This window comes from Pseudopipra pipra, chromosome 20 (genome assembly GCF_036250125.1).
Source record: "Pseudopipra pipra isolate bDixPip1 chromosome 20, bDixPip1.hap1, whole genome shotgun sequence".
In the NCBI taxonomy this organism is placed as follows: Eukaryota; Metazoa; Chordata; class Aves; order Passeriformes; family Pipridae; genus Pseudopipra; species Pseudopipra pipra.
Window position 1 is genome coordinate 5,709,433 of NC_087568.1, and position 15,878 is coordinate 5,725,310.

At 46.4% G+C, this 15,878-nt stretch overlaps 1 protein-coding gene across 3 annotated transcripts in view; it reads right to left on the bottom strand.

Moving 5' to 3' along the window:
* NUP188 (nucleoporin 188) overlaps positions 1 to 15,878 on the bottom strand; it is a 28,899-nt gene that overhangs the window by 1,225 nt on the left and 11,796 nt on the right. For 2 of the 3 annotated variants that reach the window (XM_064676963.1, XM_064676964.1), the window contains 21 exons: positions 15,328 to 15,456; positions 15,032 to 15,165; positions 14,537 to 14,643; positions 13,511 to 13,717; positions 12,697 to 12,866; positions 12,314 to 12,383; positions 11,666 to 11,733; positions 10,856 to 11,051; positions 10,291 to 10,368; positions 9,848 to 9,933; positions 9,232 to 9,377; positions 7,993 to 8,174; positions 7,404 to 7,604; positions 6,693 to 6,785; positions 6,376 to 6,534; positions 5,672 to 5,809; positions 5,188 to 5,262; positions 4,278 to 4,487; positions 3,456 to 3,587; positions 3,251 to 3,321; positions 2,677 to 2,806 (listed from right to left, as the gene is read on the bottom strand). In XM_064676963.1, the coding sequence (XP_064533033.1) occupies positions 2,677 to 2,806; positions 3,251 to 3,321; positions 3,456 to 3,587; positions 4,278 to 4,487; positions 5,188 to 5,262; positions 5,672 to 5,809; positions 6,376 to 6,534; positions 6,693 to 6,785; positions 7,404 to 7,604; positions 7,993 to 8,174; positions 9,232 to 9,377; positions 9,848 to 9,933; positions 10,291 to 10,368; positions 10,856 to 11,051; positions 11,666 to 11,733; positions 12,314 to 12,383; positions 12,697 to 12,866; positions 13,511 to 13,717; positions 14,537 to 14,643; positions 15,032 to 15,165; positions 15,328 to 15,456 (2,782 nt within the window). Of the gene's footprint in view, positions 1 to 1,621; positions 2,468 to 2,676; positions 2,807 to 3,250; positions 3,322 to 3,455; positions 3,588 to 4,277; positions 4,488 to 5,187; positions 5,263 to 5,671; positions 5,810 to 6,375; positions 6,535 to 6,692; positions 6,786 to 7,403; positions 7,605 to 7,992; positions 8,175 to 9,231; positions 9,378 to 9,847; positions 9,934 to 10,290; positions 10,369 to 10,855; positions 11,052 to 11,665; positions 11,734 to 12,313; positions 12,384 to 12,696; positions 12,867 to 13,510; positions 13,718 to 14,536; positions 14,644 to 15,031; positions 15,166 to 15,327; positions 15,457 to 15,878 lie in introns of those variants that run through there. The other variant, XM_064676965.1, reaches the window with a different exon arrangement.

Here is a 15,878-nt window from a genome sequence, read left to right on the forward strand (position 1 = left end):
TTTAGTTGGTTTTCCAATTGCCAGGATTACCACTCCCATAATCTATTAGAGATCTAACCCCTATCTATTTCCCTCCCACCTTCCAGCATGTGTGCCTTTCCCTCAGGCCAGTGTTTCCCTGTTATTCCTCTCCCTGGTACATTAAATAGGAAGAACAGTTTGAGCAAAAACAGCAGCAGCTTAATGATGCAGAAAATGGTGTCTCTTCCCTCAGAGCAGCCAGAAGGAATTCTGTTTCCTCTGCAGTAGAAAAAAGAGCACATGAAAAATCTTTTGCTGCTCCTGCCCCTGTACAGGAAGGTGACACTTGTGCTGCTTCTCTGCAGATGTCAGGGGGAGCTCCCCCTGGCTGCATCCATCCCCCCTGTGGCTGAGGGACAACTCAGGACTGAAATGCTGCTGTGGCTCTGAAACAGGTGTAACCAACAGCATCAACTGCTCTGTCTGGCACCAAAGGCTCCTGCCAAGCACCACAAACTCACTCTGGTGTTGAGTAAACATCTAAAAGAATCTATGACTTCTCTCTAAATTCTCTTCCTATCCATCCTTGTTAAAACACCAGTGAAGTGATGAGCACCCTGTACCTTCCAAAGCTGTAACAAAAGGAATGATCCCTACCAGAGTTATCCAGAAACAGCCCCTGCTGTAACAACCTATTCAGATGTACCAGATTCCAGCTTTGCTTCCCCTCCCCACAGCTCCCCTCACCCATTTGCTGTCCCTGCACAGATCTTTACCTCCAACTCTCCATGGCCACACTCAGTCCCCCCACAGCCACAGTTACCTCCCCATGGAACCACCACCAGGCTTAGGACTGTCACCACCTCCCTCACTGTCAGCTCACCTCCAGTTTTGGTAGGTAAACAAGCCCCTCTCCCTTCCACTTTAAGACCATTTTGCTCCAGCCAGCTAGTTCAGATCTCTCCAAAGCCTTCAGGGCATGTGAAACTAGATAAAGCAAATGTGCCAGAATATTGCCTGCACTTAAGCTTACAAGGTAAAAAAAACAAACCTCAAAGCAAGGTTATCTCATTTTCTCACTCCAGTCTCTTAAAACCATTGAGATTAAAAAGGTTCTGGCTGGTAAAGCAATTAAGTGTCTGTTTAGGAAAGAACTAGTAGGTTACTAGCTCACAGCTACACTGAAATTTGATTTTTTTACCTTAGAGAAGTCTCTAGATTTCAGGCTTTATTTTAAGCAGTAATTACTGACCTTCTCTTAATGTCTCCATCACTGAGCCTCAGAACCTTAAAGAATTTGTTGACTTACCCAAGAGCCACAACACACAATGTGTCTACACACTTCAGTGTAGACAGTGTCCCTTCCAGTGTGACCCTGTGCCCTCCCTGGTGCTGCACAGGCAGGGGATGTGCAGGGGGAATCATCCCCGAGGAGTATTTTATAGTGCTGCTCATTTAAAACCTCCTACAAGTTCCCCAACATGAGAAAGGGAGTGGGTGTGGGGAAGCCGAGGGAATCAGCCTTTAATTACAGCCATTTCAAACAGCACTGGATCATCACTCCCAAACCACAGCCTTTGCTGGGACTTCAGCCCAGCAGAACCACCACCCCGACACTGCAGAGCTGCTGCTGTGTCCAACACAAACCCACGAACCCAGCTGCTGTCTATAAAGGTTTTAATATCAGTATAAATAGGGCACAGTTACAAAAAAACTGCAAGACTGGAGCAATGGAATTTTGACGTAAAAACCTTAAGTGAGGCCTTGCTCTTCAGAAACACACACAACACACAGACTGCAGGGTGAAGGGAAGGCGTGAGCACACATACACCATCGTGCCTTGAACCACTCAGTACAAAAATAGCAGTAGAAAGATGGTCTCTGAATTGCTGGCTGATCCCTTGGTGTGCCTTAGCTGGACTCTGTGCGGGAGAGGCAGATTGCACCTTGTGATAGGAGCAGAGTTAATGCCCAGCAGAAAGTGTTTCCTCTCTCTATCCAGCCACAGCTTCCCCAGCTGAGGTACAAGCTATAAAAATAAAGGTTTTGACTGTTCAGTGCTTGTACCCAGGCAGGATGCTCTGGCAGAGGGAGTGAGCAGGCTGTGCACGCGGGCTGGTCACCAGAGAGCCACTTTGGGCTCTCCTTACATTCACTCTGCTCCTGGGTGGCAAGAGTTCATGGGATCCCACTGCTCGGGTGACACCACTGCCCACACCTGGCCTCCCTCCCTTCCCAGTCCTTGTTCCAGCTCTGCCAAAGGTGATGCCTTCTGTGGTGGACATGAATCGTTCCGCTGCAGGTCCTGAAAAGGGAGGCAGGGCCAGGACAGAATCTATCTCTGCACGTGCTGGACAAAGGCCTGCACGAGCTGGAACAAGGGCTCCTGCCCCTCCGGACCCAGCTTGGAGGCAGACTTTCCTTGGGGAGAGGGAAGGACCCCGCTGGCAGGTGAAGAGGGACCACCCCGGCGGAAGTAACGAGACAGGCTGGAGAGCAGCGTGCTCTGCAATCAGAAGTGTGGAACAGGTCAGAGCTTCTTCCCACCATACGCCCTCTCCCTCCCCAAACCAGCTTCCCGTGGCACAGGAACGTGCCAGTATGTGCAGCCCAAGGCTGTTCATTCATGCTGGGGTTTACTGGGCAGCCACAGACAAGTGACCTTCTCCCACAGGACTCCCTGACCCCACACAGAGGACGGCACAAGGTGCTCACCAGCTCTGAGCTGAGCTCCTGCTTCATCCGCTGCTTGTCCCGGGGGTGCACGGCCGGGTCCCGCAGGTACCGAACGGCCTGGGAGATGAGCAGGTAGAAACAGTTCTCCATTGTAAACATGAGCAGAGACCTGTGCAAAGAACACAGATAAAGGTCAGCACACAACACCTCCCAGGTCAAATGCTCATAGAAAGGCTTCACACACACACACACACATGAGGGAATAGTGTTACTGTGCACATTCTGCTCAAGCAGCCATACCCAAAAGCTGTGCTCTGCAGACCAGAAACCCCTGTGGCCAGCAGGGAATTGATTTAGAAGTACCAGTAAATAAGCATCAAACACCTCTTTACTTGCATCTTCAGTGGTTGATTTATGATGGGATGACTTCACACATCCTCCCCCCAAAAAAACCCTGCTTGCTTTGGAGAGCTGCTGATGGGCTACCTGAAGTCCTTGGATTCAGAGTGAGAAGCTCTGAAGCTACACAAATACCTCTCAACTTCAGTTCTGATGTGAGGAGCTCTGGGTTCTGCTGCTTGGCCGTGACTACATCAAATAATTAGAAACTTACTTGAGGGTTTTGGTTCCCTCTTGCATATTCAGCCCTGCAGCCTGAGGGAAAGGTTCCTTCTTCTTATCCAGCTTGGAGGGAAAAAAAGACAGGCATTAGAGACAGGAGATAAAAAAGAACTACTCCTGCTCTTCGAAGTATGAGCTGAAGGAGCACTCTGGGGTTGCTGGACCTGCTGTGCTCCCAGACAGGAAAGGGGCAGTACCTCTCCCAGCATGTTCAGGGCCACGTTGACTGTGGCCAGGAGGGTCCCAAAGGAAGGGGCGACATCCGAGTCAAAGGCTGGTGTGGTGAAACTCAAGACGAAGAGCACGTTGTACTCAGCAAGGTCCAGCGACTGTGGAGACACAGAAAGAGGTGTGAGACCCTCGAGGCCATGAGCGTGTTGTTGCCATAGGAACAGGAATATCCAGTCCCTCATTACGCTTTTTATATAAGCACTGTGATAATTTCACAAGTCTCAGGTGTACAGATGGAGCAGTGAAGTGTTCTGTACAGCACTGCACAACCAGACTCCATGGCTCTGCTCACACAGCTCCCATCACTGGCACACCAAGGCACTGACCGCTTCCACACTGGTGTATGTACCCAGAGGCACAGGAGAAGGAAGATCCCTATCCAATAGTCAGCAGCAGGACACTGCCAGAGTCAAGGATTAAACCCTCCTTTTCTGAACCTGGAGACCAGGCACTGGCTCACACCACAGTGGGAGGACAGCAAGGGGATTCTTTCCTGAAGAGTGGTGTACTGAGGGCACAAACCCACTGGGTTATTGTCTGCTCCAGTGAGGTCACACAGACAGTGTTGTGTAGATCCCACAAAAGCTTGGCCAAGCCTTCCTTTCACACTGACCAGTGTCTGATTCCCAGTGGGAATTCCTTGTGTCCTGCCTTCCTGCTCTGTGCAGCAGGAATCAGACAGGGGTCACTGTCTCAAGAAGGACACACTGTGCCTCACTACAAAGATCATCCCTAGAAATGCTGGAATCTCCCCCCTTCACGGAGCAGCACCTCTCCTCTGTCCCTACCTGGTCAAGGAGGATCTGGCAGACATCGGGGGTGAAGTGGCGCAGGGCAGCAAGAGACTTGCTGAGGATCTTCAGGAGGCTGTACTGCACTGTGAGCAGGGCCTTCTGCTCTGCTGCCTCTGACTCGGGGCTGGGATGTTTGGAGGAGGCCTGGGGATTCCGCTGCACTCGGGGGGTCACACTGGATGGAAGGGAATCGCCATTTTTTGTCTGCAGAGAGAGAAAAAAGAAAGCCCTGAACACTGACACGGTTATTTTGCACTAAGACGAATGATTTGAGGGAAAAAAAAATGTAGGGAACAAAGAGAATGAGGAAAAAAGGCTCCCAAAGTCTGCCACCAGCTGAGAATCTACGCTTGGCATGGACTGGGGAGGCTCTGCATTGCAGGGAGCCAGCTGCAGAGGCTGTTTAGGTTCAACAATTTTAGGAAAACAATAATCGGCACACCAAGCCTGAGCCACGCTGAAATAACACAGCAGTAGCAATGCATCTTCTCCATCTCGTGCATCTGAGGATGTCCCAAGAACAAGAACTATGTCCCTTGAACAAATTAAATCAGATCAAGGACACCAGGGCAACAGTGGCTTATTAATGGCATTCCAGAGTCCTACAGCAATGCAGCCTCTTGCTGCAGTGTATAAGGACAACAGCACCATTCAACACAGGTTGCTGGTTCTCTAGGACTGGCTTTACTCTGCCCAGAGGTTTTTAGACTCCAGACTACTCTTTGCACACTTTTTTTTTCACTGTGGAGAAATGCAAATCCTACCTGTTGATGACTGTCAGTAATTCCCACTAGGATTACCAACAATCCATTCAATATCCAAGAGCCTGGTTATTCAATAACATCTGCCTTCCAACAGGGAGCATGGGCAACACTGAACTCACAGTTTGGTTTGGGATCCTCACCTGCAGGTAGTGCTGGAGCATTTTGCGGCTGTGCAGGAGGGAGGTACAGGCCTGACAGAGGTAACACAGATTCACCTGAAATAAATAAGATCAGGGAGAAATCTCTTAAAATCTCTTAAAAGCTTCCACATGTGGAAGCTGGAAAATCCAGTTAAACAGAGCACTGTGATCATAAAGGATCCATAAGAGAGCACTGTGATCATAAAGGATCCGTGCATTCTCTCCATTTCTCAGTATTTTCTTGGAATCACCTGGCACTAAGAACTAAGGGTAAGCCACTGAATTCCCCAAGTTATTTTCCCAAGCTATAACTTCTCTTTATTTCCTCACTCAACTCAGACAAGGTACTGATAGAACACACACTTAAATAATCTCAGCTGAAGTTCCTATTAAAAGAGCAATAATAAAAAGGTGATATAGTGCCATTTTCTCACAAGACATCCAAATCCCTGCACTCCAAGGCAATGTATATCCTGGTTCCTACCTGCATGTCCCTCATAAGCTGTGGCAGGTGGAAATGCCATTCCTTTGTGAAATTTGAGAGCTGAAGAATGAAGCCAACAGTGTGATCTGCCTCCTCCAGACAGGCCAAGCTCTGTACTGTCCGTACTGCATTCAGGCACTGCAAAGGAGACAGAAGTAAATCAAGGCCACGACAGATAAATCACAAAAATCCCATTCCTTCCTCTAGAAGAAAAAGCTGAAGGTGCAGTCTGCAGTGACACAGTCCAGCCAGGACAGGTATTTCAGCATTGCAGGACACGAAATCTTGCTGACCCCAATGGTGACTGACCCCTCATTATCTGAGCCAGGCTGAGCTGAAGCCGCCTCCAAGAACGGCTCCTGTACTTTTCTTTCCAGAGCCACGGCCACAAAGTGAGCTCCCCTCAAACTCCCACTTCTGCTACTCTTGAGTTGGCATATTAAACATCTGTAGCAAAGTTACAACCCCAGGAGTGAAGAGATGAGCAGATGGGACTGTCCAGTTCTAACAGGTACCATAACAATCACCCCTACCTGACTGCATGGCTTGTGCATTCTGTCCTCCTTCTCCCACTGTTGTGTTACTTCCCCTGTGACCCTTCCTGAGGCAGGAGCCTCTTTGTCAGTGCTGTTTTCTGACATCTTTCCACTGTCACTGGGACAGAGAAGCCAAGCAAACCATCCCAGAGGGAGTCTGTGACCTACCTGAAGGATCCTCTCCTGATGGACACCCACAAAGTCCAGCGCTTCCGTCAGGAAGTTGTATCTCAGTGTTTTGAGCAGGCGTTCCATGAGGGACATGGAGAGACGATAGACCCCAGGCCAGGAGGGGGCATCCAGAGACTTTCGGGATGAGGCAGATGTCTGAACAGATCACACACGAGAACAAGCCACTTATTTCCCTCCACACCACTCCAGCAGCCTCTGGTCTCTAGGGGTGGCACTGCTCCAGCCACAGCCCACAAGGCAGGGCATGGGGAGCTCTCTGGGCACATTCCCACATGGAAGGAAGCAGCACCCACCTGAATGGCTCCGTTTGTGCTGAGCTGGTACACGCTCAGGAGGGGCAGGCAGACACTCTGGGTGACACCAGCTCCAGCCATTGCTGCTGCTCCCTACAAGACACAGAACAAACTTCTGTTGGAATCTGCCTCCCTGAGACTGAAGAGATTTGTTTTGCATTAGGTATTTCTGTCCTTTGCACTGTCACTGCCCTTTTAGAGAGCTTTCATCTACACCCACTTTGATGCTGTTAAAAGTTCAACATCAAGAAAAGCAACAGTAAAATCTAACCTGCATAACTATACTCTCAATCCCATTTATCACCTGCTCTGGTATGTACCTCATCTTTGCAAAGGGCTTTGGAACAACCTTGCTTTCATCTAAAGCCCCACACAAGTTGAATTTGCAATAGATAAATTACACTTTATCAGAACTAATGAGGAAACAGGATCCAATATTCAATGCTGGTTTAACTTTTTCCATTCAGAAAAAGTGCCTGCTCTAAATGACAGGTTTGCCCTGGCTGGCTCGAGCTTTTCCATCTGAGCCAGGGAAAACTATGGAGAACAAGGTACACTGAGCAGGTGTACATACAGGAACTAGTGCTTCCCAGCTTCCAAAAAAACCCCCTTTATCTACAGCTCATTGTTCAGCTGCATCACAGACTCATGAATACACATCTCCTATTCAAAGTGTACAACCATGTGCTCTCACTCCTCTGCATCTCTCACCTGTTGAGTCCTTGCTAAGGTCAGCAGCAAATGTAAAGAGGCCTCTGTGAAGTGAAGGTTTTGTTTCACTCTCAGGCTGATCTCCAATGCAGCAAAGATAGTAGGAAGCACAGGGACTTTCCTAGTAATCTGCAGCCAGTAGTCTCCATCTTCATCCACCTCACAGAGCTCCTTGGCCAGATGCAGACCCAGGACACACACCTTCAGTGTCAAGGAGAACCAGATACAGGGGTTACAGGGATGACACGAGTATCAAGAGAAATCTCAAAAGCATTTACTAACACAACCTAAACTTCAGTCATTCTCAGAATCATAAATTAAGGCCCCTGCTATCTCTCACATTACACTCTGCACACCCTTTGGTGGCTGTATTAGCACTCATGACAATATTTTTTAGATCTGAAGGAGAGGCAGCAACAGCTGATTTCCCAGACTGAAATGAGCAAAAAGACATGGAGTGATTCTGAAACAAACTGCTGACACTTCCTTTGGAGGCATCAGGCTGCAAGGGAAAGTTGTTCCAAGCATCATGAAACTTTTGCTTAGAGAGAAGAAACCAGACTGCAGAAGAGAGGAGCAGGTCCTTTACCCCATCTCGCTGGTCTTTGTGCTTCACTCGGGAGGCATCGTCCGTCTCCATACTGTCCTTGTCATCCGCAGCATCTCCCGAGGTCAGGCTGTGCCGAGTCTGGTCGAACAGGGCAATGACCTCATCCTGGAGTGTCTCACACACACTCAGCACCAGCTGGGAGTACTGGGGGATGTCACTCACTGTGACACACACAACAGACACCAGTTAACACACAGTCCCTGTACTCGGGTTTCCAGTTTAACTGACAGCATCACTGAGCCACATTTCTTGGAGTTAAGTGTTTATTCTGCTCTCATTTCAAAACCTACCAAACAGAATGTGATGAACTGTGACTAAGTTAGATGACTGAGTCTAGGAGGATATAATAAGGGATGAAATGGTCATCTGGATAATAAAACCATGTAGTTTTACCCAGAAGTCATACAAACTCATGTCAAAGCACAAATCAAGCACTACTGTGGATGTATTATTCCATAACTGCTCCTTATAGCAATTCCCACCAATTGCTCCAGATTTCTGGTATTGGCCCATGCAGATTGGGTGCAGTCTGTGCTCTGTGAGTCCATATAAATATTACATTCTTATCAAAACCATTATAATAAATTGCACCACCTTTTACCAGCACGACTACAAACTCAAATTCAACAGCAAAGAAAAACAACTAAAAACAACCCAACCTTCCACTTTCTATCTATTTTCCAAAACATGTGGGCTTGCAGGGCCCAAGCAGTAGGACAAGGAATACACAAGACAAGCTGAGACTTCTCATCACAGTGCTTTTGTATGTGCTGTACAGGGAAATACTGCTCAGATTCCACTGAGGGTCTTCAAGTGCTACTGCAATGTCAGAAACATGTCATTTTGTAACAAAATGTACAAACTCTTTCTAGTGTTTAGGTCTTTTGTTATTTCTAACTAGACATTCGTTCCCTCTGTGAGAGAGCCTGACCAGAGTGTCCCTCCCACACCCACTGAGGTATTTCCAAAATCACATGGGAACCAAACTGATCAAACACAGAGGTGACTGTCAGGGAAAGACAAGAGAAGACACGGACACAGTGTGAATGATAAACCTCATCTCTTTCCAAAACTAGCTAAAGCAAGGAAGAAAAAAGGAGAAAAGTCCCACAGGTTGGTGACTCCCTTCAGCACCCTGCACTCCCACCAGCACCACACACATGTTCCTCCACACACTGGGTGCAGGGTGTGCTCAGCCCTGCACATGCACCACCTCACCTTTCATCTCCTTCATTTGCAGGACAGTGATAAGAGCTGAGAACACTTTGGCTTTGGTTTTCTCCATCATCTGCTGATCTGCCTGTAGCACTCCCTCCAGAATCTGCGTCAAGGAGTTTATGATTTTATCCACAGAACTCAACTCGCTGACAACAAAAAGGGAGAGCTCTTCAGATTAGACAAGATCCCTCAATAAATATACTGGCTCGACTGAGCTGTGTGGATCATAAGTTACATGATCCACACAAATAAAAGCAGTTCTTCCAAAGTAAAGTTTAAGTCACCACCTGGATCTCACTAAAGACATTCCACAGAATGAGAGAATGCATTTTCCCTTCACTGTGAGAATGCAGGACTAACCATCACAAAAGCTCTTTTGATACTTTTCACCAGCAAGCAGAAAGCCAAACCATAAACTGTATTGGCTACTAGAGATTCCACAGAATTTCAACAACAACCTAGGAACATTTTACATCCCAAAAGAAAATTCTATGAGAAGGCTTAAGTTTCCTCCCCAAATCACTACGGGCATCTCTCTAGAGCAAAAGACTTAAACATAACCTCCCAAGTTTTTACTTCCAGCAGTGACTAAAAATTAACCAAACAAAATACCCACCTCTTCCACTGTTTGAGCAGGATCAGAAGAAGGGTACACAGCATAGAGCCCAGCTGCAGGCAGGCCACTGACATAGGAACCTGGAGCTAAGGAGAAATACTGCAAGAGTTACAGCTGCAACATGTAAGAACACTTCAGAAACTCTCAGCCCAAGAATGCTCAGCCCAAGCACTGCCACCAAATGACCAGGTTTGTTCTTCAGCAGCACTGAGGGGGCCAGAGCCAGGACCCTCACAGGTCCACTCAGTGATGACAAGAATGACACATGCAAAATAAAGATTTATAAGCAGCTCATCAGTTCAGGAAGAGACACTTTGTTTCAGCCCAATTTCCCAGGTCAAAAAAGCTCTATGACAGCAAGCAACTGCAGAAATAGAACCCCTCATAATGCAAAGAAGATGAACAATTAGAAAATGAAAGAGCTGATAGGAAGCAGCACCTACCAAAACCTTGGTGCCATTTAGCACGTCCAGAAACAACTGCTCATGAACTGCAGAATCAGTCAGGTGCATGATATCCGCCTAGATCCAAAGAGAAAAATCAAACAAGCACAATAAAAGATGCATCTTCTTAGCAGCCTAACATCAGTTCACTGTTTCAATCTATCACTTTTAGAACTCCCCAAATTTTGCAGCTGATGAGTTTTACAGAAATCACTGAAGTTTTTCATTAACCATGGGCAAGAAGTCAGCAATGATTAATTCCCTAATGGTGCATCCCTGCCTCACCTGACTCAGGAAAAGCTCTTCAGCATTACCTAATTACTGAGAATTGCTCTAAAAATTATTTACTACCTCCCTCCTCTGCTCAGACAGACAATGTGCTCATTTTGATCAAACAGCAGAACACCACCCACTCTAACCTCTTGTGCCACGCTCGTGCCAACGTGTGTTGAAATCACACATACTACAAAACTGAAAGGAAAACCAGTGAATTCTTAGCTGTTGACGCTGAATTATTCAAAATGTTAGTATCAAATTGTCATGCCAGGCAAGAGGCAGCCCTTACATGGCTTGTGGAGATGATGAGCAGCATCCTCCAGGCCGAGATGAGCATCTGATACTCTGTCACAGAGGCACAGCTGGTGCCCTCGGTCTCTGCCACGTGTTGTGCCAGTGACTTCACGTACTCTGACCAGTAGGCAAAGCGCTTTTTGGTGGAGAAGTTCTTCAGCGTGTCTTTCAGGGACTGATCCAGAGAGCCCCTGACCAAATCAAGAGGAGAAGTTTATCTTCATTTATTCTTGGGTCAGAAAATACACTTCTTCTGAGATTCAGGGACACAGCTTGCAAGTGAAGGGTTTTCCACATATTAGACCTGTGCAGGGAATCCCACTTTTTGCATCAAATGTGAAGGAAAAACATGATCTCTGAAGAAAATCTATGATTTTTTTTTTTTTTTTTTTAAGCAGAGATTTTAGTTAATCCTAACTTTTCAACATATTCAATGTCAGTTATGTTCAGGAAAACAAATCAAGTGGGAGAAAACTACTAAATGTGATTCAGCAACCAATACAGAAGGTTTAGTTAGGTTAGTTGACAATTAGTTTTAACAAATACTGTATATTCTCATTCTAGGATACAAGGAAAATACTAATACATTCTCACCTAAAGGTTGCAAAAAGACTAATATCTTTCTGCAACTAGTGATTGCAAGATTCTGAAATGCATGTTTGCAATGTGTTCATAAATCACTCCCACATTTTCACAGGATTACATGTGCTTTGTCCCTCAAAGACCACTTTCTGTCAAGAGTTAACACACAGAGTTTAGACAATTAAAAAGTACAGGGATGAGGGAGAAACTCCCAAAGACTCACTTGACAACATAGTAGATCTCCAAACAGATAATTTTCATGATTAAGGCACAGGTATCCAAGACACTGAGCTATAAAGACAAAAAAAAAAGCAAAATCTGAGCTCTGAAGAGTAAGTGGAATTCTGCTTTATCCCTATCACTTGGGATGACTAATACTCCAGTTGCACAGGAGACTTGTTTCTCCCACAATAGCAACAGTTATGTCATTTGACCATGGATTAGTGACAGTAAGGACAGAATGCTGTGTTCAGAGCAGAGTTCAAACTCTGAGAGCACTGGGCCTTCAGAATGAAGGGAAAAACTCCCACAGAAAGGAAGAATAACAAGAACCTGATCGATTCCTCTGTGATACCAGCCAGATTGAGCTATGGATACACTTCAGACAGCACAAATTCCACCCAGTGAGTGTCACCACAGCTGTCAGGAAACATCTATTTTTGTCTGACATGTGAATTAAGAGCAGAGAATTCCAAAAAATAGTTCATGGCTGTACAGTCTCTGCAAAGCCAGAAAACATTCACTTCATGTCCTGTGTTTAACCAACTTGATCACAGAAAGCTGCAAGCAGAGGGAACAGCCACACACATCACCTAGAAACCATTTCTGAGAAGTGCATAACTCCCTTCACTTTTGTTTGGATGTAGCTCACCTCTGATGATTCGGAAGGCGGAGGAAGGGTCCCAAAGAGGGGATTAGTTAAATTTTCCCAAAACTTTGGCCTAAAAGATACATACAGAAGTACCATCAGTTACCTCTCCCATGCCTAGCAGCATTTTGACAATTCCAAACTTCACAGAAAATATGCTTTGGTAAACACAAATTTATATAGCTTTGTATGAAAGAAACAGAAAGATATTTGCTTCTGAACGTGCACAGGGGGGCTTCTCATCTTGCAAGCTCAAAACCCACACACTGTATGGGCTTTGAGGCAGGGCACGCAGAGTCTAAGATGCAAATGTCCCTGAAAAGTGTGATGAACCAAACTTTTGGAGAAAGGGAAGGAAACTGCCTTGTAGAAAAGCCCCAACTCACTTTGTCCTCAGCACGAGCATGGCGCTGTCGCGCCGGTCCTGCCACAGCGCGTGCAGGAAGGCGATGGCAGCTCTGTGCAGGAGGGGAGGGCACCAGTACCTCTCCTGCTGCTTGGAGTCAATCAGCTCCAAGACCACTTGGAGGCAACTCCACTCCCCCAAGCTGAACTCCTAAAGCAAAAGGAAACAGGAGGTTACATCACCACAGGACCACTGTGTAGGCACCTGTCAGAGAACAATGTGCTTAATTCCACTTACACAGAGAAACAAATCTGAGTATATGATGCTGTCATGTATTTTATATAGGACCACAAGTGAACGCAGTCACAGCACAGGAGACACAAAAAAATTTATTGGGAAATAGAATGTAAGCTAAACTGAGACTTAGTGTGGCCAAGTGCCTTCAAAAGGTCCCAGAAGACCTTGAACTGCAAAGCATCAGAGTGGGTATTCTGGAAAATTATATTGTCCATTGTACCCCAATCTTCAGCTTTCTCACAGCGAGAGCATCACAGATGAGTGTTTTAAGGTTACTTAAAAAACACCCCCACAGAGAGTCAAGAGTGGGTCACAGGCATCCTTGGTCTGACTCAGCACATGTTATTACGCTAACTCAGTATCTGCCTTGAAATATTGGGGGAAGTTTCTCTTTGGTTATAAGGAAAAACGAAACTGGGACAGCACCACATCCATTAACTGCAAGCACAAGCTGCATTTATCTTTACATTAAGCACACAGTAAGAACTACCAGATTTCAGAGACCGGTGCTGTAATCCTACTGTGAAAAGACCTTGGGCAAGTATCTGCCGTTGTACCTTTGACCCATCGCTGCCATCCTTCACTTCCAAGTTCAGAAACAGCTCGATGAGCCCAGGCTGTGTCTCCACAGCCACCGTGAGGAACTCCAGGATCATGACCTTGATGCGCATGTCCTCGATCCTGCTCTGCAGGTGGGTCAGGAAGGCGTCGCGGATGGCAGCGGCGTCGCTGCCCAGGCAGGCGTACACGGACATGGGAGCGACCTGCACAGGGACACAGCACCCCAGGGAAAAATAACCACCCTGTACAGAATGCTTGTCTAGATAAGAGGTGATTTGCACTGTCATGAACCTCCAAAATATTTAATAGTCAGTCTGTGAGGGGGTACTCAGAAGTGAGTTGCCACCAAGCGGGAAGAAAGCTGCCAAGTGATCCAAATTTTCGTCTTTGGCAATTCTGGCCTCTCCCTCACCTATTTCTCCCAGGTTATCAAAAAATTAGAAAGAGTAAAACAGCTTTGGAATTGTATTTCTTGAAACAAATAAACCCAGAGCTGGATTTATATTCTTTAAGAAAACTACAAATACTCAGAAGTTTAGTAGCCAAAGAGAGGAAGTCTAAAAGGCTTAGTAAATCTAGAGTTTGCTTTTTAGTAAGTCTAAAATTTGAAAGGTCCTAATAAAAACTTAAATAGGATGCTCTTCTCAGTAAGATGTTAAAATTCCAGGTAGAAAGGCATAGAAATTTTATCTAAGATTCTGACTTTAGATAAAGTTGCTCAAAAATTGGGAAGAGATCAATTGGAGGTGCAAATACTTTGCAGATAACATCCCACTCATGGGAAACTTCTCAGTGAGTGCTGAGTGACTTCTGAAAACAGCAGACTAGGTTAAAAAACTGAAGTGCCCTTTAGGTGATTTTTGATGTGCTCTACCTTACAGCTGTCAGGCCACCCTGCTTCAACTGACTTGATTAAGCTCCCTGATAAAAAAAAAGCCTGAAGAAATTATCTGGAAAGAATTTCAGTGGTGGAATCAGTCACAAGGGGAGAAGCAAAGGAGCACTGGTGTGTCTCATCTCACCGTAGCCAGTCGTTTGAGCAGCTGGATGGCCAGGCGTGGAAGGGCAGGGTCGTGCTTGTGGTAGATGTATTTGGCCAAGACAGCAATGAGATTGTTTCCATGAGCACCTGGAGAGAACACAATCGAAATCAAAGAGAAGAAACAGCAACAAGATGTAACTATTTACCAAATAATGATTTCCGCAGCAGAAAGTGGGAACTAGGTTGTTCTCCCAAAAGAACAAGGCCTGGGTCCAGCCAGAGGCACTAATGGCAGCTGATTTAGTATACTCTGTAATTACACTAATCTCATTACAAAGCATCAAACAATAAGCCATGTTTGATTAATCCTTTAGAAGCTGTCCCAGCGGGGCAGAATGCCTCAGGGGAGGGAGAAGAGTCCTCCTCCCATCACTAGCAAGCACTTTTTGGAAACCTTAACTACTGTTTGTAATGAGACACACACTGGCATTTGCAAAGAACCCAAAAGCACAGCTCCCCAGGGAGGAATACCCACCATGCTGAGTGAGTGCCTGCTCCAGTGGAGACACCACGCTGGACGGGGGTTTGAGCCGGATGACGTTGTTGGTGACGGAGAACGCCAGCTTCACTGTCTGGATCAGCAGCTGCCCCTGGCCTTGGGACTCGTCACTGTGTTCCCAAAGGAAACCAAAGTCACTGTGTTGGCAATCGACATTTATTATTTGCACAACATTCAAAGAGGAAACTCAGCACTCCATGGGGGGTTATGTTTTCACTCAAGAGTGTCATGTCAGCACACAGAAGATGCCAAAACAGCCACATCCCACTCACCCGCTGGACTGGGAGGCCATCACCATGTCAATGGTGTCCACCCCAATGCCCATGATGTTGATGACAGCTTGCCCTGCCTCCGTGTTGGCCAGGCTGAAGATGCACAAGGACTGCAGGCTGGGAGCATTGCTGGGACACACAAACACGGGACAGAGTCACGAGGAGCAGGATTTTGCTACACAGGACTTAAAAAACTACCACAAAGTAACCTCTTCATTTCTACACCCCCATTGTCCTTTCCTTTATTCTCCCTTCTACTTTCATGACAGCGGCTACACCAAATAGGAAAAGTGGATGGCAGTCTGTCCCAGGAAATCTAGGTACTTTTTTCTCCTTTTCACCAGGTGTTCTAGAAACCTCTGTGGTTTTGTCTGTCCCTAATCTTTTTCTACCCTTCCTGTACTCAGTAATGCAGCAAAGAGCTGAAACCAGCACTACACAGTTATGCCAGCTCCCTCCTAGTTGTTTGCATTTCAAAACTGACACAGAATAATAGTGAATTCTGCACTGCTGTCAGGTTAGTGCAGATCTGAGACCCATCAATTGTCTTA